Genomic DNA, 27,652 nt, shown 5'->3' with positions numbered 1-27,652 from the left:
AGACCACCTTTTATTTTACGACATCGAGATAATACCCGGACTGGCAAAAATGAGGAAAGATCTTTATTAGTTTTAAAGATGGTACCATCAATTCCTTCTCTTCGCCTTAAGTTAGTGCACAGACAGCAGCAAAAATAAGTAAGGATAACGCGACGAGATTTGAGGTCCACCCCTCATGATTAACTGTGTCTCAGCCACTGTGACATCTCACCGAATTTAGCTCTGGAGAATGAGAAACGACTTGCGTAAACCTTACCTTAAGAACAATGCGCTATTCCTCACATCAACTACGGATTATTTGAGTAGCACTGCACTGAAGCAGATAACTTGACTCCGGTCACGTCCGAGGCACTTCTTTCGCTTTAGGACTTTCGTGTGTCATTCCACTGTGGCGAAATGCTAGTGTCTCCCAGTGGGAACTGAAAATATTTACCTGATTTTGGACTAAGAAGTCTCTCCACCACTGATCCGAAACAGACATGATGTTAATATCTCACCCTGCCTCGAGTCCAGCTAACATATGCGCTCAGAGAGATTTTTAATACCGCTTACGTGAGCTGTGCTTACAGCAAATCAGATTCATGGTGAAAAACGAGCATTAGTACTGAAGTCAACCGAGCGAGGTAACGCAGAGATTTAGGCAGATGTCTTTTTCGGGAGGACGACTGCGGCTTTCCTACATCGCCATAGCTAGTCGCAGGACGTTTCCACATGGAGAACGACATATTTCGTGTCCCATCCTTCTCCAAATGACATTTTACTGTCTCTCATAACTTCTTGGCGTAAAGTTAGAAATTAACATCTTTCAACTAATACTGAACGAACATTTACAGGAGTGAGGAAAATAGTCTACCTCTTGCAATTTCCTTGGACTTTGGAGACAGTCGTAAACAGGTGTCCACAGGTTACCCGTCCAACTAAAATATCGGCAATGCGTTTCCCACCACTAACTACAATGTTTACAATAATTCCATACTTGATTAACTTGAACTAGCCGAATCCACTCTCCATGTTATGGGAATCTACAATAAGCCAGAGAAATCCGACTCGACTCCCAACGTGAATTTTAGTGTTGGTATTAATCGGTGAAGTTGGTTTGTGTGTTTTGCGGCATTTGTATGTAATACAATCGTGATTACAATGAAGCTCCGTCGAAGTGTCACAATCTAGTCTGGCCTAAGGAAAACACAAGCTTGAGAACTCGAGGTAATTTCTCTGCTTTAAGGATCAACCTGCTATGTTATAAATACTGTAATTTCCCAAAAATTACTTATAGAACTTCAGTAATTAAATATCATTTAACATTTCTCATCCAGGTGAAGACATTACTAAGCTGCATCTGCAAATATGAAACTGAGATGCATATTTCCGTAAGTAATGTAATAGAGACTAGATGTTTACTTTAATGAAATCATTTTCCTGTGTAGGCTCTTTTATTTTTAAATAAACACTATTTCATTATTTATCAGTTATCTAATTTCTCCTGATTGGGCATACTCAAGCTACAATATGGCGGGTTACTGGTAAATGTGTCGATTGCACCCAATTTGATTTTAATAAGTCAAAGTGTGTTTCTACTTATTTTAGTGTGTAACGTATGCTGACACAGTAACAAAACCGGCATATGGACTGCACTTTTTCCATTTTACATATGGACTTCAAATCTGTGGTAGTTGAGCTAGTACATACTATGGTTGTGCGAAGTTCTTTATTAGGGACATCGTCATATTTGCCTCCCCCCCCCCCCCTTCCCCACATACACAAGACACTTATGTATGGAATATAACATGCTGCAAACATACAATATCTTTTGTTACGTGCTTAATTATGCGTAGGTGGGTAAAATTAACTAACTTCTAAATAATGAAATCATAGAATAGCCAACGAAAGAAAATGACTTCCTTTTAAGAAATGAAAATACCTATTTATTAGAGTACTGTAGGACTGGAATGGCGTCTTCCATAGTACTCACAAATAAGCGCAGAAGCATAGAAGGTTGAAGAGGAGAGCACGCCTACCTGTGGATGTCATTGTGCTGGCGGATGCGGTACTCCAGGTCAGAGATCTGCGCCTGCAGCCATGTCCACCGACTGGCTATCCTCGCGCGATGTTGCGCCCAGCGCCAAGCCGCGCGTTTCTCTCTGAAACAACAGAGTTTGCAGCTGCTATCAAATCTATACACACACAAAATAAACTCTTCAATCATCTTATATAATGTTCTTATTTTAAAGACAGTACTGTTACAACACAGATTTCTTTCTAATTGCCGAGCAATTCTTTTATATCTTAACCGTCCTTTTCTGTGGTCGAGGTCGCTAAATATCTCAGCGGCCTACAACGTGATAAGATTCCATTTGTATCATCTGACCGGAAATGGGAGGAACGGAAGCTGCCTACCGCTCACAATCGGTCATCAATGTAGTGAGTTTCGCTCCGGAGCCAGCGCAGTCTCGTGTTATCCGTCACTTAAAGACGAAAAGTGGACTGTGAGATATACCTCATTATCACGATAATCTTCTTCCTTTTCTTCGCAGCTATCCGGAACAGCACAAACGCCAACATTACATTACACAAACGCACATACTACATTAACCTAGACCAAACAGTGTAAGTAAGGTACCATTCACGGACTGAAGGAAGGCAACAACAAACCACTTTTACTATAGTCCCATTAAAATTACTTTATAGTTGACACCAGTCATTTGCCACTACAGTGTTGCCACATGGGCTGCCGTTCGGTTAAAAGTGGGTCACTTCGGAAGTGCTGTTCATGTGACGCGGTGCAATGTTGGAAGCAGCTGCCGTCAGGTACGGCGGGAACGTGAAATGCTCTGCCCATAACTGATTTTAAGTGACCAACGACTGAACTGCGGCAGACGACGTCTTAAAAGCTTTGGACTTACTCTCGTGTCCTAACTTAACCAAACCGCATACTGTGCAATGTATCAGGGAAAAGGCGGTCAGTAACCTGCGGCAGAAGTATTAATCACGCTGTTTTGTTCACGGAGATTAAAGCTGACTTCTCCCAGCAAACTCAAGGCAGAAAACTATCAGTTCCAGCACTAACAGCTTCATTGGCTTCACGAGCTGGTGCGATAGCAACCAATGAGCAGTCCTGGTCAGCACTCTGTTACAGGTTGTAGGCGAGACAAGATGATTACAAATGAAAAACGAAAGACGGGTACAAAAATAAGACCAAATAAAGTCAATACGGTGATGAAAATGATGCGAAGAAACATTAAAAGTAAAAAAAAAATTACATTTAACCAATTAACTAAAAACAACAATTGTCATTATGATACAGAATTACAAATAGCCATAATTAAATTCGAACCCACGACCTTCAGTATGTCAGGTTTGTACGGTAACTATTGCAAACTACTTCATTTCAAATTATAGTATTTATGCCTCTGCCTGTATAGGGCCAGCTGCAAACGATGATTTGCTCTATGCAAAAAGTTCCGCCTCAAACAATGTCGTATGGAGCCTATCTACTATAGGACGATCTCTGTGATGACGATAACTGAGAATATGAAGCCGAATCGCGACATCGCGACTTCTGCTAAAGGATCCAGCAGTGGTTAGCTAGTGCTGTGCACGAAACGTGCGTGTGTGTGTGTGTGTGTGTGTGTGTGTGTGTGTGTGTGTGTGTGTGTGTGTTTTGGATAACTGTCTGTCTGATTAAAGGGACCAAACTGTAAGTCACCAGTCCCTTTTTCCTGGAGCAGACAGGTCTACGTGACTGTACCTCAAAGATGGCCTACCGCACAAAACACCGGGGAAGACACCCCCAAGGTCTCCCAAATAACAATGAGGGCTAAATAAGGAACAAAAAAGACAGTATTACTGATTTTGAATATGTATTTTGCTCTGGTAAATGAATGGCTAACTTAACCAATTAGCTACTAACCCGCCCTCTTTTCAGCTCAATTTGCAACCAGTCTCTAGCACGAAGAGTTGACTACTAATCTATTTAAAGCCGAAGCTACTTTCACCTTGGAATAGTACTTTGAGTGTTGAAAAAACGGGTCATTGCGTAACTACTAACTTAAAACAGGTAGTTCTTACGCGTAATACTGACTCAGTAATAGCGCTTTTATCTTATTTAATCGATGTGTCAAGTAAATCATTATCAGTTAACGTAAAATCCACCACGTTCGAGATGGTATTCGTATGAATGTAAGGTTCACTGTTTCCCTTTTCTTTCAACGACCGCTACATGGCGCTACTGAGATGTGACATTACTACGGTTTGAAAATTTGTTGTTATTATTAAAACCACGGCAGTTCAAAAGTTTGCCAAGTAGTTTGTTTACAGTGACCAATTAAAGAAAATTTTGGGAAAAAATTGAAATGTCACGTGAATGTACACAAGAAGACCTCGAAGCGCTTCGTTCGCGCAATCCAAACTGACAATCGTCGTGATGACAGATGGGAGCAATCGTATAGGCATTTTCCGATTTCCGTTCGCTTCCATCAGCCTCCTCGTCGAGTGTCAGCTTCGATTGCACTAATAGTAGTTATATTTAGAAAATACTGTTCAGAACTGTTACAGAATTTCGTCATGCATGTTTCCATCAACGAAGAATTTTGAAAAGATACAGTATAATCGGTAGCTGATCCAAGACACATCGTAGAAGTGCGCAACATGACAAAAGAGGTTCGACCTGAGACTTACCGTGAGGTAGAAACAACCTTATGCATATGGAAGATTGCAGTATATTCGATTCTTGATGAACATTAAACTGTGAAAAATAACACCGAGATGTCGCACGATTCGACCGAAGTTCATAAACAAAGTAGTGTCAATTTGTGTAAGGAAATATTCGACCGTGGAAATGTTAAATCCATATACACTCCTGGAAATTGAAATACGAACACCGTGAATTCATTGTCACAGGAAGGGGAAACTTTATTGACACATTCCTGGGGTCAGATACATCACATGATCACACTGACAGAACCACAGGCACATAGACACAGGCAACAGAGCATGCACAATGTCGGCACTAGTACAGTGTATATCCACCTTTCGCAGCAATGCAGGCTGCTATTCTCCCATGGAGACGATCGTAGAGGTGCTGGATGTAGTCCTGTGGAACGGCTTGCCATGCCATTTCCACCTGGCGCCTCAGTTGGACCAGCGTTCGTGCTGGACGTGCAGACCGCGTGAGACGACGCTTCATCCAGTCCCAAACATGCTCAATGGGGGGGCAGATCCGGAGATCTTGCTGGCCAGGGTAGTTGACTTACACCTTCTACAGCACGTTGGGTGGCACGGGATACATGCGGACGTGCATTGTCCTGTTGGAACAGCAAGTTCCCTTGCCGGTCTAGGAATGGTAGAACGATGGGTTCGATGACTGTTTGGATGTACCGTGCACTATTCAGTGTCCCCTCGACGATCACCAGTGGTGTACGGCCAGTGTAGGAGATCGCTCCCCACACCATGATGCCGGGTGTTGGCCCTGTGTGCCTCGGTCGTATGCAGTCCTGATTGTGGCGCTCACCTGCACGGCGCCAAACACGCATACGACCATCATTGGCACCAAGGCAGAAGCGACTCTCATCGCTGAAGACACAAGTCTCCATTCGTCCCTCCATTCACGCCTGTCGCGACACCACTGGAGGCGGGCTGCACGATGTTGGGGCGTGAGCGGAAGACGGCCTAACGGTGTGCGGGACCGTAGCCCAGCTTCATGGAGACGGTTGCGAATGGTCCTCGCCGATACCCCAGGAGCAACAGTGTCCCTAATTTGCTGGGAAGTGGCGGTGCGGTCCCCTACGGCACTGCGTAGGATCCTACGGTCTTGGCGTGCATCCGTGCGTCGCTGCGGTCCGGTCCCAGGTCGACGGGCACGTGCACCTTCCGCCGGCCACTGGCAACAACATCGATGTACTGTGGAGACCTCACGCCCCACGTGTTGAGCAATTCGGCGGTACGTCCACCCGGCCTCCCGCATGCCCACTATACGCCCTCGCTCAAAGTCCGTCAACTGCACATACGGTTCACGTCCACGCTGTCGCGGCATGCTACCAGTGTTAAAGACTGCGATGGAGCTCCGTATGCCACTGAAAACTGGCTGACACTGACGGCGGCGGTGCACAAATGCTGCGCAGCTAGCGCCATTCGACGGCCAACACCGCGGTTCCTGGTGTGTCCGCTGTGCCGTGCGTGTGATCATTGCTTGTACAGCCCTCTCGCAGTGTCCGGAGCAAGTATGGTGGGTCTGGCACACCGGTGTCAATGTGTTCTTTTTTCCCTTTCCAGGAGTGTACATATACATCATTGTAAAGGGAGACTGAAGTTTGATGTATTCGTATGAGTTAATAAGCACAGCATCAACCAATTGTTTGGGTATCCCACGATGAAGAGACACCAACTACAGTGGTCCGTTTGCGAAGACCTTGCGCGAAACCGATCGTTTATCATTACAATAAATTGAGGAAGAAGATTAAAAAATGTCGCAGCATTTATGACAATGCCAGCAGCTCAATCAGACCAAAACCTTATTGCCATTATTGATCTGATTTATCGCCATAGGAATTCTTTTCATTCCCCTCCATCAGACAAACAAATATACATGGACGGCAATTTTCATCACCTCAAGAACTTGTTGGACCCTTGCAAAACCTTGCTTTTGAGGTACCAGCATCAGAATGGAAAAATGTTTCCAGAATTGGTTCGAACGGATATAAAAGTGCATGTATTTTATAGGCGAATATTTTGAGAAACAATAAAATGATTTTTATCAAGAAAAGGGATCTTTCATTGTTTTTGTAAAAAGAAACAGGCGTGCGGAAATAAGGCCACAGATCAGATAAAAATTTTCACTCTTTTAGCTAATTTAAAACCCTTATTTCTCCTTCCAAATACATCTTAAATTTATCATTTCACCTTTCAAAAGTTCTGATAACTGTGAGAATCTTTTGCTGAAAGCAATTTAATGAAAGAGCGTCGCGTTCCATGACATTAATTACAATTTGAGAAACGTCTTTATCGTAAATAATTCAGTGCACACATTCACGAATCACTTCGACACTTCTTGAGGATTTCCAGAAAATGATAGCTTTTTATCCTAAGTGCCGCTCCAAATTCGCATTTAAGCTACTTCTACCTGAACCGTAGGGCTGCGGCTTGTTATCCGCGTTAGGAACTATTTTAGAAAAGCTGAGGTACCTTTTTTTGGCGGGTTTGTGAACTTTAATTGTGCCGCGTCGTTCCTGTGTGTTGATACAGGAGGGGGGGGGGAGTGAAAGGAGGAAGGGATGAGGGATTGGGGCGGGGGGGGGAGAGGGAGAGGGGGAGAGGGAGAGGGAGAGAGAGAGAGAGAGAGAGACGGAGAGAGAGAGAGAGAGGAGAGCGCCTATCGCCACGGCGCATCGAGTCGTGAACTTTGCACCGGCCACCAGTTTGATAATGGTGCTCCGAATAAGCAGACGCGCTATCAGCTCTTTACATCGAGCCAAACAGTGCACGCACGTAGCATGAGACATTCAAGGATATAGTGAGAGTATCTCTATTCGAAAGAAACCACCACTGACAAATGTTCATTGACACGCACGAGATTCGAAGAGTTGCACAGGCAGCGTAATCTCTGCTACCCCAACCATAATGTGGAATGTTGCAATGAATCGAAGGAAAGTATACAGAAGCTACGCGGTCGGCTATGTTGTGCTGAGAAACAAAAGTCACGAAAAAGTTCAACACATTGCGCCATTTCCGCGTTAATTAGCATGGAGTTATCTAATTAGGCCATTGCGCGCGCAAAGTGTAGCGGCCCGCGACACACAATTAGTGTCAGTTGTTCTCATGGCGTCGATGTTAGCGCGCAAGACTGCTCAGCCCCTGGATCGAATTCGATTTTTACCACCGTCCTATTTCCAATTTTTGTATCGCTCTCTTGTTCGGTTTTAGGCAACAAAACGAATAACACGCTTGGTGACACCGCCTCTGACAGGGCGCTTGAATTTTCGCGCCCAACGGCCTGATTGGCCAACTTCAACGCTAATAACTCGGAAGCAGCGCAACCTACTGATTTTTTTTTCTTAACAGTTATTTCTCAGCATAGCCATCCTTCAAAATCCTTACAAATTGTTTTTACTACCCTGCATATCCAAACGTTGACGCGCCCACTATCTTCGAATGGGCGCCCAACGACGTGGCGTGACATGTGACGTACCAGATACATGGCAGTATAGTATGCGTGTGACTACGCTAGTGCAAGTAACGTGGTACCATGTCTTCTTCACACGATGAAGGTATTCTGTCTTTTGTTAATCAATAGTGAGCTTCTGGGTGTTCCTCCGAGTTCGCTCCATTTTATGCACATTATTTCGAAGACCGATCCAACCATTTTCTTCAAGTCTGGTTAGAGTCCAGGCAGCGTGTACAAGTAACAGCGTGCGGCACTTAAGGAGACGGCTGGGTCATCGAAATATTGCGCATAAAATTAAACAGTCACGCCGAGAAAATCTGGGAGATGTTTTATTAAATAAAGAGATGCTGCACACGTCTCTGTAGTTAGTTTTTCAGTGAAACTTTTACTTTTCGCGTTAAAAATTAAGAGCCACTATTTTGGGATTGTGCATGTTCTCTACATGCTATGTTTCTCATTCGGTACTGACGAACTGTAAGAAGTAAAAATTGGATTCTTACGCTTCTATTTGGAAATCTAAGCTTGATAATGAACTGTCTCTTTTCGGTATTGCTTATTGTTAGTGTGATATTTAGAAATAAAGTAAGCATGCCACATATATTTAAAAAGTTTGTACGAGGTCTGTTCAATAAATATTGAAAAATTTACGGTCATAGTTTCTCGCGCTAAAATTTAATCTTATGATATTCTGTTAGCTTAATGTGCAACAAACACGCCGGAGTAGTTTGATTGTTGGGACTCCTTGTTCCCGCCTGTGAGAGGCAGGCAAGATCAGACATATTATCGCCTACTGCTGCAATGGAGGTAACAAGCGAGAAACAATATGCGGCTTTGAAATTCTGCTTTCGTCTCAACTAATCTTCAGCTGAAGCCTATTACAAATCATTGAAGCGATTTCACAGCTCTACAATAACTTTATTATTTGAGATATTTTCACAATGCTTTGCACACACATACAAAAACTCAAAAAAGTTTTTTTAGGCATTCACAAATGTTCGGTATGTGCTCCTTTAGTGATTCGGCAGACATCAAGCCGATAATCAAGTTCCTCCCACACCCGGCGCAGCATGTCCCCATCAATGAGTTCGAAAGCATCGTTGATGCGTGCTCGCAGTTCTGGCACGTTTCTTGGTAGAGGAGGTTTAAACACTGAATCTTCCACATAACCCCACAGAAAGAAATCGCATGGGGTTAAGTCGGGAGAGCGTGGAGGCCATGACATGAATTGTTGATCATGATCTCCACCACGACCGATCCATCGATTTTCCAATCTCGTGTTTAAGAAATGCTTCTGCTTTAGCCTTTTCCGTAAGATTTTCCAAACCGTCGGCTGTAGTACGTTTAGCTCCCTGCTTGCTTTATTCGTCGACTTCCGCGGGATACGCGTGAAACTTGCCCGCACGCGTTCAACCGTTTCTTCGCTCACTGCAGGTCGACCCGTTGATTTCCCCTTACAGAGGCATCCAGAAGCTTTAAACTGCGCATACCATCGCCGAATGGAGTTAGCAGTTGGTGGATCTTTGTTGAACTTCGTCCTGAAGTGTCGTTGCACTGTTATGACTGACTGATGTGAGTGCATTTCAAGCACGACATACGCTTTCTCGGCTCCTGTCGCCATTTTGTCTCACTGCGCTCTCGAGCGCTCTGGCGGCAGAAACCTGAAGTGCGGCTTCAGCCGAACAAAACTTTATGAGTTTTTCTACGTATCTGTAGTGTGTCGTGACCATATGTCAATGAATGGAGCTACAGCGAATTTATGAAATCGCTTCAATCATTTGTAATAGCCCTGTACAATGTTACATGAGGCCTATGGAGAGAGTCTGTTCTTTCCAACAGCACAACTCGAAGGTGGTTTAAAATGTTCAAAGAGGGGAGACAATCAATTTCAAAGGAAGGTGGACTCGGTGCTCCAGATAGTGCTCTTACGGAAGAAAACCAACACTGCTGCTGTCATTGTGAGAGAGGATCGACGAATTACCTTAACCATGTGGCGCATAGCGTCCATCACATTTTCAATCAGGCCTGAGGCTGCAAATGTACACCGTTCACTGCAGTGCGCACTCCCTACTGGTGTTGTGTCCTGCATGCACTTGCAGCCTCATGACTGATTGAAAACGCCACAGACTTGACCATTAACAGCTGTCTACTGCAGTGAAATTCATGCACCACAGGGTTAAGATCACTTTCTGAAATACTGAACATTTCATTGGGTGCCATCCACACGTTGGTGACAGAAAAATTACACATGACACGTGTTTGTGCGCGATGGGTTCCAAGACCGCTGATTCCTGAACAAAAGGACATTCGCGTGCAGATCTGCATGCAGCTCAAGTTGATGTTAGAGGAAGATCCGGAGTTTCTTTCAAATTTAATCACGGTTGATGAAGCTTTGCTACATCATTTTGATCCTGAGAGCAAACAGCAATGCTCAGTGTGGAAATCTCCATCACCTACCTCCAAAAAAGCAAAAGTGGTTGACACTGGACTCGCATTCGGGAGGACGACGGTTTAATCCCGCGTCCGGCCATCCTGATTTAGGTTTTCCGTGATTTCCCTAAATCGCTCCAGGCAAATGCCGGGATGGTTCCTCTGAAAGGGCACGGCCGACTTCCTTCCCCATCCTTCGCTAATCCGATGAGACCGATGACCACGCTGTCTGGTCTCCTTCCCCAAACCAACCAACCAACCAACCAAAAGTGGTTGCCTCTGCTGGGAAAGTTATGGTCATCTCATTCTTTGATATTCATGGAATAGTTTAGCGGCATGTTGTACCTGCACACACATCGGTAACTGGACAATACTACATGGATGTCCTGAAAACATTGCAAATCCATATCAGTCGCAAAAGATCACATTTCCATGAAGCAGGCTGGATGCTGCACCACGATAATGCGCGGCCGCATATTGGCAATGTTGCTGCTGAATGTCTTACAAAAATCAACGTAAAGTGCATCCCTCACCCTCCTTATTCTATTCCCTAACATGAAGAAACACCTTCGCGGGAGGCATTATCAATCATCAGACGCAGTGGTGAAGGCTACGGTGGCGATTTTGAAGGACCTCTCAAAAAATGGTTTCCAGCATGTATCTGAAGACTGGCAGAAACGCTCGGACAAGTGCGTAGCGTTAATGGGAGACTACTTTGAGAAGGACCATCAAAATTATGAGGATGAGAAAGGGTATGTTGTCAAAAAATTTTCGATCATTCTTTATTGAACAGCCCTCGTAGTTCAAAATGTAGCCACCGGCCAGTTTACATCTGGTGCATTTTAGGTCCCATTCCGCTGCGTACGAATCGTACACCAAACATATAGTAATTGTTTTTTAACACTGAAAGGACAGTTATATCTTTCCAGTCCCGAATACGTAAGTGGCCGCGATGAGTTACGACGTGCCACACTCGATGCTATGGTCGCATGCTGTGTGGAATTGCAGATCGTATTTCTCTTTAGTATGTGGTTTATGACCTCAGTTATATTTGAAGGTAACTGAGTTATTTTCATTGTAAAACCAAGCGATAGGCAACCGCGCATCCAGTGGCATAGTTAGCTATATACTCTATACGTCAATTATTCTTGTCTACATTAACAGTTTCATTCATGAAACTTTCAATAACTGTATTTGTTCACACGTTGTCGAACAAATTGCGTGTGTTCCGGCGATCAATGGATGCGAAATACTATTACGTTACTGATGTAGTTAGAAAACATATCGTGTTCTGAACGTCACAAACAATAGGACGCATTTACTGAGAATGGTTTAGAGTCTGCCACAAACTTGCTTGGAAGAAGAAAAATGTGCAAAAAACAAATACAGGATGCAATGGCTAATTATTTTGTAAGATGACAAAATCTGAGGCCTTATAAACTCAAATAAAATAACAATAATAATAAAAAAACGACGCACGACAAATGAATTATCCGAATGGGATAGAAATCTGTGGATGTGATGTACATGTACAAACAAACAAATTATTGCAAATTTCTGAAAAACTGAATGATTTATTCAAGTGAAAGAGCTTCACAAACTGAACAAATCGATAACGCGTTGCTCCACCTCGGGCCCTAATGGTTGATGGCACTGCCCATAATGCTCCAAACGTTCTCAATCGTTAAGAGCTCTGGCGATCTTCCTGACCAAGGTAGGGTTTGGCACGCACAAAGACAAGCAGTAGAAACTATCAGCGTGTGCTGAAATGTAGGACCAGGATGGCTTGCCATGAAGGGCAACAAAACGGGGCGTAGAAGATACTCTACGTACCGCTATGCTGTAAGGGTGCCACGAATGACAACCAAAGGAGTCCTGCTACGAAACGAAATGGCACCCCAGATCACCACTCCTGGTCGTCGGGCCGTATGGAGGGCGACAGTCAGGTTTGAATCCCACTGCTGTCTGGGGCGTCTACAGACACGTCTTCAGACTGTGTTCATATATAATCTTTTTTTGTTGTTGCGTTATTTTTGGTGAAATACAACTGAATTACTGAAAACAAATATCAGGATCATTTCTTCTGTTCTGCACGCTGCAAGATATAACAGAAAAAATAATTTACTTTATAAAATACCTTTACAAGCCTTCAACATAAGTCTCCATTCCTGCTTATGACATTTACCCAACACTCGGCAACTTCTGTATTCCGAATAGGTAGTTCCATTGTTCAGGTGTCTGAATACTACAATCACGTCACTACAAGTTTCGTCAATTGTATCAAAAAGTTTCCGTAGGAGTAGTTCCTTAAATCTGAGAAACAAAATAGGGCGGGCTCAATCGGGACTGTATGGTGGGTGGATGATTATTTCCCATCCATATTTGTCGTGCGTTTCTCTCAATAGTAGGGCAATATGCGGTCTTGTATTATAGTGCAAAATGAGGACACCAGCAGCAAGCATGTTACTTCAATTTACTGAATTCGTCAGAGAAGGGGTAAGACATTCTGGCCGCATATGCTATTTCCTCATATGTTTTTCGTCTATCGTCTCTCTGAATGCCATTAACAGTAACCTGAGAGATTTAGTCTGTTGCAGTTGATGGCCTTCCACCTACGACCCACTAGACTGTCCCCACACACGTCTCTCAAAGCGTTGCAAATTTCCGTTGGGCATTGAGAAGCAAAATTACGTGTTTCTCGCCTATTTAAATTTAAGTTTGGATTTTATTTGCGTTTCTGAATTTCAAGATGGCTGGCACAATATGGAATTCCGCATTTTTACACTAGTGTTCCACATTACTGCTGTACTTTCACAACCTGTTTTACTTATAGGAATTACTTCAGAAATGACTTCCCTAGCTCGAAAGCAGTGGAATGAGTCTGCTATGAAATAACAATTAAACGTGTTAGAGAGGAAATCTGGATATTTTAAATCTCGCACGCGAAACCATGTCAAACCTTGTGTCTGCCTCCTACAAGATGTAACCGCTGGACAGAACTTTCACGAGTCCTTTGAATACCTATTATTCTGAGCTGGTACGCGTATGGATGACGAATAATGAATGTCCAGTAACAAATTTGTATATCGCCGAACTGAATGACAAGGTCTACCTCAGTGCCAGACAGGGGCGATAGCAGTCAACACATTTAGGGTGACAGGATATACCCGTTAAATCATCATTTTTACGGATGCAGACTTCATTGCCGGCAATGAATACACGTTAAACCATCATATTTTTACGGATGCAGACTTCATTGCCAGTAATGAAGGAATAATTAAGGATTTACCGAATCATCCAGTCAATGAGCCGTTTGCTGCAGCAGCTGTGGCTTCTGAAAGTGGGAAGGCTAAAGTTGAAGTAGAGGGAGGAACATCTGCCGCCACATCTGAAATTACACCTTGACAAATCTCACCCACTGCACAAATACGGAAGGTGCCGTGAATAATGGAAAGGAAAGCAGGTCCTTCAGCAGTCCTAACCTTGATGCCATCTCTTGAAGTATCGAGGACAGCAACAAATAAACTGGAGACAAAGAAGCAGAGGCGACCAAATCCCAGGAACCAAGAATCTCTGATTTTGAGGATGGTGTCTTTTATTGTGAGACTAAAGTTCTGGACAACAGTGACACCCACTTTTGACGATGGCAATTGTCTCGTCTGCTCAGGTAAATATTCGCAGAACGAGGGAAGGAAAGAATGGGTAATGCGTCTAACGTGCCAAATACGGGCGCACCCTGAATGTGCACATTACGGTAGAGGAATACGCATGACTTCCGCAAGTGAAATTACTTGGCGTAAGGAAGTTAACAACTGAAAAAAGGTATATTTGGTGTGTTTTTATGGAGTTATTTTTATAGCGTTTTCTTTGACAATGAATTATTAGATTTTCCATTATTCGTTTGTTTTTAACTTTAACAAACTTGAAACGAGTGGAGTATTCCATATATCCTGAAATATATGCTACAGATATTTTGTTTGCTTAATGTAAAATACTGACAAATTTATGAACGAAAAACAAAATGGTATTCCATATTTGTACCACTTCCTCTACGATAAGTTGTTTGTTGATGAAATCGTAATACTAACGTGTTCATTACAAGTAATTCTGCGAAGTGCACGGCATTATGTCAACTCTGTGACGTATACTTTTACCGGCAGTAGAAAAATTATACTCACTGATAACAGAAGTGTCCGGCTCTCATCGTACAGCTAAGAGATATCACAAGTAGACACGATGCAATTCAAATACACGCCTCGATCCAGCATCAGTTACAGGCTCCAGCTTTCCAGAAAATGTTTCGACATACATGGTGGTTTGCATCGTTAACGAGACTTCTTTTCCTGATACACTCAATAATGTGACTATGGTGTATGTGCCTTCGCTCCGTTGCTCGTGGTGCTCCGAAATTTTTAGGATGTGAATGCTTTTGTGACAGGTGGAATGCAATGGTTCTCTCCAAGTTGGTTGGTTGGTTTGGGGGAGGGGACCAAACAGCGAGGTCATCGGTCCCTTCGGATTAGGGAAGGAAGTCGGCCGTGCCCTTTCAAAGGAACCATCCCGGCATTTGCCTGAAGCGGTTTAGGGGAATCACGGAAAACTTAAATCAGGATGGCAGGAGGCGAATTTGAGCCGTCGTCCTCCCGAATGCAAGTCCAGTGTTTCTCTCCCAGTATGGGTGTAAAAATCAAATCAGAAACGGAAACATTAGAATTTCTATGTTTTTCATGTTCGATTACTTTCAATAATATAAGCTTACATTCGACTTGCGATGAAAAAAATCTATCTGAAATAAGATTTGAAATTCTCATTTGTCAATTTCATTGTATTTCGTAACGCCACGAAAAATGTTGCTGTCACGTACTTCCGACCCAGCAAAAAATACAGAAAAACTAAACATAAGATTGGATTTGGCTACAAAAGGCAACGATGCTACCGACTCACATTTGACGCTGCGCAAGCGACTCGATGAACTGGTGTCTAAACTTTGGTCGTCATTTTTTCGGAAACTAATGGTTGTCGTCACTTAAACCGAATGGTGGGTTTCTCTTACCAGCTTTCAGGTGTTTTGGAGTTGAATATGATTCCTATTTCTTTTTATTTTGTTCTGAGGACATGCAACGATTCAAATAATTTTGGCTGACACGCCAAAGGCGATATGAGAACATCTACAGCCTATATATTTACCAACATCAAATCAATAATTTTGGAACAAAACAGCTCAAGGTTATTAGGAAGTGTGGAATCTATCTAACTGTAATGGTCGCTTCGACGGGAGGCATAAAAGATTTAAATTTGGATCAACATTTTAGAATTCCAATGCATAGTGGTGTGCTATTTTTAGATACAGATGGATAATATTTATCAACTGATGTTGGTGAGTATTAAAAGAAACTTAGTAAAGCAAGCACAGTTAGGAGGCAATACCGCTTTCAGAATCAAAATTCTGCCGGGAGACGAGTGCTTTTCCATTTACAGAACACATGAAATTGTGGTCTCTCAAGAGAATTAACTAACAAATGGCGTAATTTAATAACGGATTATCCCCGGGAAGGAGGTCTGTAGGACGTTTGTTTGGTATGGAAGTGTCAGAAAGCCAGATGTTGGCTACTTCAATTATGGCACGAATAAAAGCTATACGATGGTTCGAACTTGAGAACTCGCATCAAAAACCAGAAATCCTACAGCCACCAAGCAATGCTCCGCAATTGAGTGATTCACACTGTAGCTTCTCTCTTGGTCCATGGGAGAATTGTCTTTTCACAACGAAGTATCATCTATGTACCTACATACTGAAAGTGTAGCTAGGTTCTTAAAGGATCAGAAGTAAAGCAGCGAAGAGATTTGCAGATTTTTACAGAAATCCACCTTATGTAATTCTATTTCGTTCACTTCTACAACAAATTTAGAAAATTTCAATTACTGTACTACCAGTAATCCTATCCCACACTTATTTTAAGCGTTCCTGTTGCTGTGTTCAGCACCATTACGATCGTAAATACGTGGATCTTTCTCCACTAGATCAACCAAAAACTAATACTGAACTCAGAATCGCCTCTTGTTTTCCTGGATCCTGAGGCAATAGAACAACCAAAGCAGAAACGTTCGCAAACTGTAAGTAGCTTAGATATGGCGCGTGACAAAAAAAGAAACACGCCGCATTTATCTGGCTATGACATGGAATGCCATGCGACTCAGTAACGTCGCAACTGTCTGGTACTAACGAAGCGCGCATGACGTGCTACCCGTAGTGGCACCGCTGCACCTGCTACCCAACGTTCTCTGTGTGCACCCGCAGGCGTGTTTAGCTGTGCTGGCCAGCGCGGCGAGTCGGCGCACAGACTACGGGCACTCTTTCTGTTCTTACTCTTACACGAATGCTTCCGATAGAAACCGAAACGTGCCTTCGAGAGGAGAAGACGTCAGTACCTATGCACGTTTCGAGAAGAAAGATGTTAGAATATAGCAACGTAGTGCACGAAACACGTGAGTGTTCTGACAATATAAACTGAAACCATACGGTTTTGACAACAGCTTCAAAGCTTATCAGAGTAGGAACAAACGTGATACGGCAGTAAACGAAATGTGCAGTATATATATGTGTGTGTGAATTCCTAAGGAACCAAACTGCTGAGGTCATCGGTCCCTAGACTTACACACTACTTTAACTTAAACTAACTTATGCTAAGAACAACACACACACACACAAACACACACACATACACACACACACACACACACACACACACATGAGCGAGGGAGGACTCTAACCTCCGAGGGGAGGAGCCGCCCACTTCGTGAAATGGCGCCAGACCGCGCGGCGGTACGCTGAAGATTGTACAAAGGCAGAAGAAATAAAAAAGAAAATCTTAGTACTGCTGAGAAAACCATTTCAGTAAGACATCTACGATAAGCGGAGATGTTTGCTTATAGTATAGTTTTTTTACAGTCATAGATTCACCAATGACATGGAAAAAGTAATTGCTTAAATCGTCACAGTGTTCTCCTTTGTTAATTTGTTACAGATCCAGTAAGAATCAATAAATATACTCACTTTATTATGTGTTCTAGTCAGAAACAAATACAATAAAGAGTAAGTAGCATTAAAAGCAAATGAAATCTTGAACTGTCAAGCTACACTAGCGTTGACCAAAGTCGTGCAACAAATGCTCACGGAACTGCAAACAGAAGATGTGTGCAAGAGGCACAGCAGGTGGTACCCACAGGAAGCGTAATTTCTGAATGTTTCTCCTGGATCTTCCAGTTTTCGAGGAAGGGAGACTCTAGGCATAGTTACTGATGTATACTAGATGAAATTTAGGCTTGATCTCAAACGTGGGGTTGCTGGAACGTACACATGTAATGAATGGTTTTCCCGATGAGCCGGATTTGTCCCTCCGCGTTGGCAGCTTCTTGGCGACGCTATGCTTACGTGCCCCTAGTTACCAGTGCCGTACATATCAAACAACTTGAAAGACGACTACACGTTTCGTTCCGCGCCTTGTCAACCAAGTTTGCGTGGGTGGTCTGCAGTCTGTAAGGTATCACTTCACTCACTACAGAAATAAGTATTTTCTTTCGAGCTTAAAAATAAGCTCTTAGACTAGTGCTCCACTTACTTGACTACGGTGGTGGTAATTTTCCAAGGACTTTCGTACGAAAACTCACGCAGGCTGGAACTGGAGATTAATAACTGTGTACGATACAACTGTAACTAAAGTTTTTCCGACCGTATTACATCAGCCTACGAGCAATTATCATGGCTACATGCCGATTAGCATAGTGACCATCGAACTCTATGTTTACTCTAGCGTCTTCTCAATCACTGCACTCAAGCTCATTTGTCTTCAACTCTTACAGAACTATCTATACAGCACGACAGGATACGCTTCTGAACACCTAGTAATATTATCGCTGTCCCCCTTATAAGACTGCCATGTTCTCTACATAGTTTTCCATATGAGGGAGGCAACTTTGGAACAGTTTTCGCCAAAATATCAGAGAAATTAAATTCCTTCCTAACTTCACAAGAGAGCTAATGAGCCTACCTATCACAATACCGTCTCCCCCATATTCTGTGCAACTCACTCTCGTCAGTCAGTCTCACCCCCCCCCCCCCCCCACCACTTTTCGCTATCCCTCTGCTGCAGAGTTCTCTACTTGCATTCTGCTTCTTCCTAATAGCTACTATCACTGTCAGATGAAAGACAGGGCTTAAGGCCCTTATCTGGTCAGGCTAAATATGTGAGCAACAAATAAATGATTTGTACCTGACTGCGCAGGCATACTCTGCAAGCAAGCACTTTAACATGTTTCTAGTGCCGTGATTCTCATGACTTATGGTCGAAAACCTCCGGTGCTACCGCTGATCTTACCAGGGATATTTCTGGCTTCCGCCTTCGTTCTCGTATTCTCGCAATACTGCTTGTACGTCAGAGTACGATCCAGAGTGACTCCCAGATACTTTGGATTGGGCGGATTTGCAAACTATATCCCTTGCTACGTTAAGTTTGCGACATGCCTGATTGTGATGAAGATGAAACGCATACAGCTGAATTTGGAAGAAGTAGACTGTAGGGTAACAGAAACTCAACTCCATGCATCTGTCATGGGGGCTTCAAGATTTTCGAAAGATTTGCTTTGACTCATTAACGCCTAATCATCGATGAAAGGAGACTCCTTGCGTTTCTCAGAAGCGGTTGGCCGTTGGTATAGATGTTAAATAACATTTGCAAAAGAACACCTCTCTGAGGTAAGCTACTTATTTTACATCTCTATCGACTACTCTGACCCTTGAAGTTCACATAAGATCTTTTGTTTGGAGTATACATAGAACAAGTTTGGTGAAGCTGTAATCTTTCGTTATCCCATACATTTCCTGTGACAATGCCTGGTATAGTGTCAAACATGCGTCAGGCCGATAAAAGCTACTTCCGTTAATTCTTATTTCAAAGCTACCGTATAAACAGAGTGAGATTTCACCTGGTCTGAAACTTGCTTGCCCTTGGCTCTACAACAAGAATTAAACGATTCGCAACATTCGCTCGAAGATAGCACAACAAGGATTTTGGGCTTCTGAGAAACACAAGGAGTCTCCTTTACATCGATGATTAGGCATTAATGAGTCAAGGCAAATCTTTCGAAAATCTTGAAGCCCCCATGACAGATTTTCGAAGTTTTAGGGCAGGAACCACGCGTGATTTCCTCCACGTTATGGGGACATATATTTGTTGAAAAAGTGCCAAAATTCACACTCTTGTTTCATCACCTAAGTGTTTGCCCGCTCCATTCCCATACCTGCCTCTGCTGCTTTAACGCCACACGAAAGACAGTAAAAATTCACTAGTCTCCAGTTTCTCTGCTCAGACAATTTTATAATCTTTCTTACGTCCAGTTAACCATAATTTGTAAGTCCCTTTCTAGTTGTTGCATCACAACTCAGACGCTCGCTCCATCCTCAATTTCGAAACGAGTAATTCAGTTATCTATTTGTAATGTTGTTCACTGACCTGCATATAAAACAGCGATCGGAAAGAGAGCACTCTACGGCTTCTCCGTGGGCGCAGTACTGAAGGGCGCTTTGTGGCGCGTCTAACCACAGGCTAGTTTCTCCAGTCGCTGTTGCGCCCACTTTAAGGCACGTATAATTAAGTCCATTGCCATGAACAACAGCAACAAATTGATGAGAGGGATATGGAGTACAGAAACCACCGACCCCGGTGTGAACTCTGTATAGCTCAGGTTACAGTGCACAGAGATTGGCACGGGTGTAGAAACACAGCCAGTTGGGTTTCGCCGCATGGAAAAAAAATAAAATAAAAAATACAGGCTCAAATGATAGTCACGGTCGATGGCGGAGAACAAGTACGTCGAAAACTACACGAGACTAAACATCCCACTTACAAGGTACTGTTCGGGTAAATGGTAAAGGTATTCTCAATAACCGGGGGTGGGAGAGGGGGGCGGTGGTAGATGGGAGGGGGGTGTGTCACACGGGATGAAATGGACTCTTGATAAATCTGCCATTGTCTTTCACTGGTGAACAACACACACACCTACTGTCTGATCATACCTATCCTCCTATTCGCCTGCTACACTCCCTGTGACTTAAAGAAGATAATGCATCAACCCATGCCTTTGATATGCGTGTGTAAGTATGATTTTCGGGAACACTCCAACGGTATTAAGGTGCTTGTGTAGGCGCCGCATGCCACATGACCTCAATACTAACACATCTGGATTGCCATATGGAGAGTTTTGGATCCAGCTACGACTCATCCACGCCCGTGAGTTGCAAGCGCCGACTGAGACGTCAAGCAGTAGGATAGCGTTTCGTGGAGTACAAGCCACGACGCGTCGCATTCGACATCAGGGCGAAAGGTAGTGCTAAATGCATTTAGCTAAATGTCTCTCAACATAATTGCTAATGCGTATTACAATGGATATCACAACATTGAGATCAAAATCACTGACAGCAGATGATCGTAACAGGAGTGTTTTCAGACAAATAACTGAAGGTAGGAAAACGAATATTTCAGGCAACACAAGGTCTAGATTGAACACCAGGTAATGTGCAACATGGAAACAGATTGGCAGCAGAGAAGATACTACTAACTGACACCATACAGTCCTAGTCCACAAGCTGAGAGATAATCATTGCTGGTGATATGGTAAGTACGTGGCATACGGGGTTTCACCATACTGGCCGGCCGGTGTGACCGAGCGGTTCTAGGCGCTTCAGTCTGGAACCACGCGACCGCTACGGTCGCAGGTTAGAATCCTGTCACGGGCATGGATGTGTGTGATGTCCTTAGGTTAGTTAGGTTAAAGTAGTTCTAAGTTCTAGGGGACTGATGACCTCTGATGTTAAGTCCCATAGTGCTCAGAGCCATTTGAACCATTTTTTCCACCATACTGGGTACAGTCACTGAGGCAGTTGAGAACATCACCACTGCTGAAAGATGTGTCATTCGTTAACGTTATAAACTGTAGGAATGTCGGCAGTGCAGTAGTGTGCCAGATAGTTTACTAACAAAGTTTCAGTTTCAAAATAATTTGATTCCACTGTTTGCATACGTTATTGAAAGATATGTACGAGGGTTTGAACTATAATAGTGGCGACTATTTATTTATAGTTTATACAAAATAGTTTTTCTGTTCTTCAAAGTAGTCACCAGCATTGTACATAACCCGTCGACAAAGATGTGGAAGTCGTAGGATACCATTAGCAGCGCCATTTCTGTTAATAGTTCAATTCTTCCAATTTAGGAACCAAGATGAAGGCACAAGAGTTTACGTTTGGGGAGTGCGGTGGCTAATACAGCACTTCCTGTCCCATCCATTGAACAAGTCAGTCACAACATGCACAATATGCAGCAGAGCATTGTCCCGCAAAACGATGGGCGGGTCCTGCAGTGTAACCGCTTCATTCTCGAAGCTGATCGCAGGCAGTGTTCCAAAAACGAAGAACTCTGAGAAAGAAGCTGTGACACTTTCTCTCCAAAACTTGTCTGTGTAACGTGTCGCTATTGATTTGACATGTGCGCTACGGAAAAGCCAGTAAGCAAATGTTCCTTGTGGTGTAGCTGGGTAGAAGGACAGGGACTCGGTAGCTCTCTGTTCAATATGTAGACAAATTATACCACCCTCGCATCACTGTAATTAGAGTCTTCTTATTTAAGAATACAATGACAGAGAATCTTGGCGAGAAGTTGTAGCGGCCGTTCTGGGAGGAACGTGCGAGGAAATAGATAACAAGCACAAATCAGATCTTGATGAGAACTGAAAGCAAATATTTTATTTGTATAAACAGTGTACACTGAAATGTAGTCCTGAATAAAATGCCAACGAGCCATTTCTAGACTAAAAAATTAGTCTTCATTCGAGGACGTTAGCGTCACGATGTTGCTATGCTACAGACACTTGAGGGAAACAGAAATAATCAGCAAAATGATCTCTGATACTTAGACGGCTATTAGTTACGTCTGTCCCAGTTGAAGGAATTCTACACAGGTTTGAGTGTAAATTTTTTTACCTAGTTCAGTTGCTTTCAACATATTTATCTCCTTGATGATATAACGTCTATGAATCTGAAGCAACATCTGCTGTCTGCTAAGGCCATTAGTACAACATAAAAAAATACTCTCTGTAATTTTACTAATCACTACCTGATCTCCATGGTTTAACGATTCTTACGTCTATTTACCCCACACAGTGAGCAAAATTTGCCGTTTCTTATACAGGTCGCTAACATTCTTCCACTCTTCTGTGGTCGGTGGATTATTATTAATCTTTAGCATCTACCATATGAACGTGCACGGGTCTCAAATGATGTCAGTGACTGTTGATCAGCCGAGAAGTTTCCCAAAATGTGGACAATGCATCGAATTCCCAGTCGCAAGATAACTGTGAATTTGATCCGATCCATTAGAAATGGCGCCTGTGGCTCTTATTTTTATTTTGCAAGACGCGTTTCGGTAAATGATTCCCATTTTCAAGGGCGTTTCCTGTCTGATATGCCATTTATTCATGATGTTTTCCATGTGTTAGGTGGTGCTATATATATATATATATATATATATATATATATATATATATATATATATATATGTGTGTGCAATTTTAAATTGGTGTGTTTGGAGTGGAGAAAACAGGTGTGACACCTCACACACGGAAAACATCACGAATCAATGACAGCAGATACAAAACGAAAATGGGAACCGGTTCCCGAAACGTGCCGTGCAAAATATAAATAAAGAAGGAAATCGTGACTGGTATCAGAAAAGCAACAAAGCTATTAAATTATTTCATTTTAATTAGGAACTACGAAATAAGCAGCACATAATTACGTAACTGTGCAACACTTTTATCCACGATCTTTTTAAGGACAGAAGTAAGAAAGTGTGGAAATGTATGAAAGATTCGTATATGGAATACGTGAAAAATCAGGAAAAAGTGGTGATATTGCCACATCCAGCAGACCATATGTATTTCACTAGCCGAGGTCTTTCCTAGAAGGAGTGTGTCAACATAGTACGTCAGTGAGTTTATCGATTATTACCTGTGGGTCTGTATGTTCCCTAGTTGAACTATAGTAGCCATTTCGATTGGTTTAGTATAAAAGAAAATTTCATTAAATACTTTTTTTCAGAACTATTGGGGAGTATGAACACCGTTGAAAGAGGTCAGAGTACAGAGAGTACGTGCACCTGAGCCTCGATCGGCAAAAGTACGCTGAGGCTAAAATCTAAGAAGTGGAAACAGGAAATGCAGGCAAACTATGTTTTGAACTGAAATTCATTCGACTTTAAGGCCGGCTTCACACGGGGATGACTTAACCCTGTGCTACTTGACCTCTTACTTACAAATTACCTGAGTATTGCTCTTAATGATGCTACGGCGTAACGACAAGTGATGTCTCCTTCGAGGAGCATTTGTAAGTGATATTTTTCTACATTACATTTCCTCAGTGAAAACTACTTCGCAGTCGGCTTACCGTGATTTCACCAGTACATTCAGAGTTTCGCTCGGTCGTCCCTGAGCTGTCCTACAGAGACTCGTCCTCTGTCTTCTCTTTCTGTTACTGCGTATTAGGGATTTCTACCAATTAAAAAAGAGAAAAACCTGTATTTAAAGGAACGTAGGGATAAACGGAAAATTGCTCATTAGCTGTCTAGATGTTCGAAGAAATTAGAATGTATGGTATCTCTCGTCACTTGAAGCAAAATTTCTACGTACCTGACACACACACACACACACACACACACACACACACACACACATATTCATGAGTAGTCTACAAATAGCCAAAATGCTCGAAAACCCTGACAAAAGTACATTTCGCGCTTTCTGTATCGGTCAACTTGATTTGTGAAATGTACCAGTTAAATCACATAAGATGACATATTTTAAGCAGCAAATGTACGAATAATTTTGTTGCTAGACGCAAGGTAGCAGGATCCTGCGTAAACTGGTCAACACACAAACTAGTGCATCCAGTGCATTGTCCAACGTAAGGTACGCTGCTGCTGGCGCCCAAAGTACCCCGGTGACAATGACGATGATCCCAACCTCTCAACGACCAAAAACGCGAAGAATGCAGTGGAACAGATGATACTAACATGCTCATTAAAATTTGAAGATGTGTATTAATGTGAAGCGCTTCCAAAACAATATGGTATTATTGCATTCCAAATTGTGAAACGTCATTTGGGTATTGATCTACAGTAAAAATACGGGTGGGTGTATCGGATAACGTTTTGTCGACGACGAGGTCGTTATAAACGTACCTTAAGCTCTGGAGAAGATGAGGAAGGAAGTTGTCTTATCGTCTCCTTTACATGATTTATGATCTACAGGGTCAGTCAACAGCTAAGGTGTGTAAATAATAGCAATATTTAGTTAAAGGATTTCTATGTATCTTGAAGAGTTGACTCTAAATCTGAAGCAACAGTTTCAACTCCTTGTCCCATATAGAATTTATGAGCTTTTCAAGGGAGATAATGCGTCAGATCGAACCAACAAATATAAAGGAGTATATTGTTTTTAACCTAACATTACGGTTACCAAAATGAGGGCGCCAGGACTGCGATACGTGTAGTGTCATTTTCTCTGCCAAGTAATACTCAAAAGGTTTTTTCGAACAACGTGAAATGAACAATTACGCTCGATCAACGTAAGCCAGTCAAAACTCCTTTTTGAAAGAAGCTATCTCATCAACCCCACCCAGTTCAGAGGCCCTCTTGACTAGTACCCGCGACTTTTTAGCCTTTACTTCATTAACGTGCTGGACGATGGATCCCTTCTGTCTAGGTCTCTCTCTGCTTCTTCATTTTCTTCACACTGTTTCTGCTTTAAAGCCTTGTCATGCCGATCTCGAGCACTGCGATAGCCAATCAGCCCACTGTTACGGTCAATCTTTGGAGACGCCACCAGCCGAATTTACGGCGTCATATGTTTTGTGTGTCGCCACTTGACTGACCACCACACATTTTGTTAAGGAAACTCCTTGGTCGATTCTCGTCTGATTTCTCTTGTAGCCTGCGCAGAGATCCAAAACTACTTGCTTACCAAGAAGTTTCGCGAATTCTCTCTCAACCTTATCACCGTCCTTAGCACTCATCCAATACTGCGAACAGAATTTCTGCAAGGTATTTGAGACTCTTCTCTTACTAGTTCTTCGACTACTATTTATCACAGCTGGATCATTAAGGTTCGTGTATCTGCGAATGCTTCTTCGTCTACAAAGGTGACTAGGTGGTGGTCTGAGCACGTTTTGATCATAAGTGCCTACCCATCGCGTAAATGCACCCATGTGTGGCCAGCTATTCACGCGCATAATCATGAGTCAGCGACAGCGGTGTTGTTTAACTGAGACCGTGGTGATCAATCCGTGCAGCGGGTAACCTCAGCGAATACTGAGTGATCCAAACAAACCACTCGTCGCGCCTCCCTGGCGCTTTCGTCGGCAGCTGCTGGGCTAGCGGCAACCCGTGGTGGCGCGCGGATTGTGAGCGAGTGGGGGGAAATGAGGGTGGGGAGAAATGAGGGAGGGGAGAAGCGGTAGGGAGGATGGAGCAGGGAAGACCGCACGACACCCAGCAGCCACTCGGCTGCGCCCATCCAGCGGCTACGCAATGGGCAGTTAAAAACGATACTGATATTTTAGTTCTGAATAACTGGTTTTTTCGCAATGCTAAAATTTCTGGATTTTAAATAACCCTTTTAAAGCAAAGGCCAATGTTATTTATAACATTTGCATTGGTTGGAAATATGAAAATGGGGAAAAGCGAAGAGTGCTATTTTATTAACAATGCCGACAGAAACGAGCGACAAACACATGGTATAAAAACTGGTACAGCGTTGCTGAGGCAATAATGACCCTGTTTGCGCGTGTTGTGGCTTGAGGTACGCATGTATATTCAGCGTTGAAGACTATCCGGCAGTTTCTCTCTGGTCGCTGGAAATCTTTTGTGTTGCAGAGTGGCATAAAACTCAGTCTGTAAATATTTTTACGAAGTGTCGTGGCAATGAAGTACAATGCTATGTTTGATTTAAAAGATTAAATATTTGTCCGCCATTCCCGTCACATAATAAAAGAGGAAGGAAATTATGGTAACAGTAATACGTCACTTAACAATTTATTCATAGTATACAACAAAAATAGAAAGGAGATGATCTGCCCGTGTCTACATAATATGCTTTTATCTGATTCTAACCCATGAAAACGGGAAAAATAACGTGAAAAACGGAGTTCTCACTGTCAGTTTTCATTCTTTAGCACTGAAGATTAATTATGCCCAAATAGTGGTATGATCCCCGATTACAACATGATTTTTGAGCAAATATTTCATAAGGGAACCAACAGGAGAGTACTAGTGATTTTTTTGTAGTATTCAACCAATTATCACTTTTCTATGTATCGTCAAACAGATACATTTCTTCAGTCCTACTCCGATTTCTACGTTTATTACAGGAAATAATATGAATAAAAATCGAAAATCGGTTATTGCGCGTGTTGTGGCTTGAGGTACGCATGTATATTCAGTGCTGAAGACTTGCTCCCTCTTTGTCTATCAGGCAGTTTTGAGCAGATTTAACATTCATGTTAAACTAGCAGGGGAAAGAAACGACTTACCCGAAATCCGGTTGTTTTAGTGATAACCGCCATCCCTACTACGTGAAAAAAGCATCTCATCCGTTGAGCCAAAAAACGAGATTTTCCTGTTTTATTTCGATTTTTCACGACACGTTTGAAATTCCCTAATTTCAGATGTTGTGACAACCCTGCTTATGCAAGTGGACCTTTGTCTCTTTGTCCTAGGATACAGTCATCTTTTTTCGTTCAGATAACGGTGAGAACATTTGAAGAGTATGCAAATTTTAATAGAAACACGTCTCTTTCAAATACAGCCTGAAAAACAATAGTCTCATTACATAGGTATGAAAAACACACACACACACACACACACACACACACACACACACACACACACACACACAGAGAGAGAGAGAGAGAGAGAGAGAGAGAGAGAGAGAGAGAGAGAGAGAGAGAGAACACGCCAGGAA

At 42.8% G+C, this 27,652-nt stretch overlaps 1 protein-coding gene across 1 annotated transcript in view; it reads right to left on the bottom strand.

Annotated features, from left to right (window-relative positions):
• The window catches only part of LOC124787216 (KAT8 regulatory NSL complex subunit 1), a 265,281-nt gene that overhangs the window by 123,831 nt on the left and 113,798 nt on the right, over positions 1–27,652 (bottom strand). Inside the window, exon 3 of the mRNA XM_047254326.1 lies at positions 2,019–2,141. Within this exon, the coding sequence (XP_047110282.1) occupies positions 2,019–2,141 (123 nt within the window). The remainder of the gene's footprint in view (positions 1–2,018; positions 2,142–27,652) is intronic.

Source organism: Schistocerca piceifrons, chromosome 1 (genome assembly GCF_021461385.2).
Source record: "Schistocerca piceifrons isolate TAMUIC-IGC-003096 chromosome 1, iqSchPice1.1, whole genome shotgun sequence".
NCBI classification, from domain to species: domain Eukaryota; kingdom Metazoa; phylum Arthropoda; class Insecta; order Orthoptera; family Acrididae; genus Schistocerca; species Schistocerca piceifrons.
This window is presented reverse-complemented; position numbering and strand designations above follow the sequence as displayed.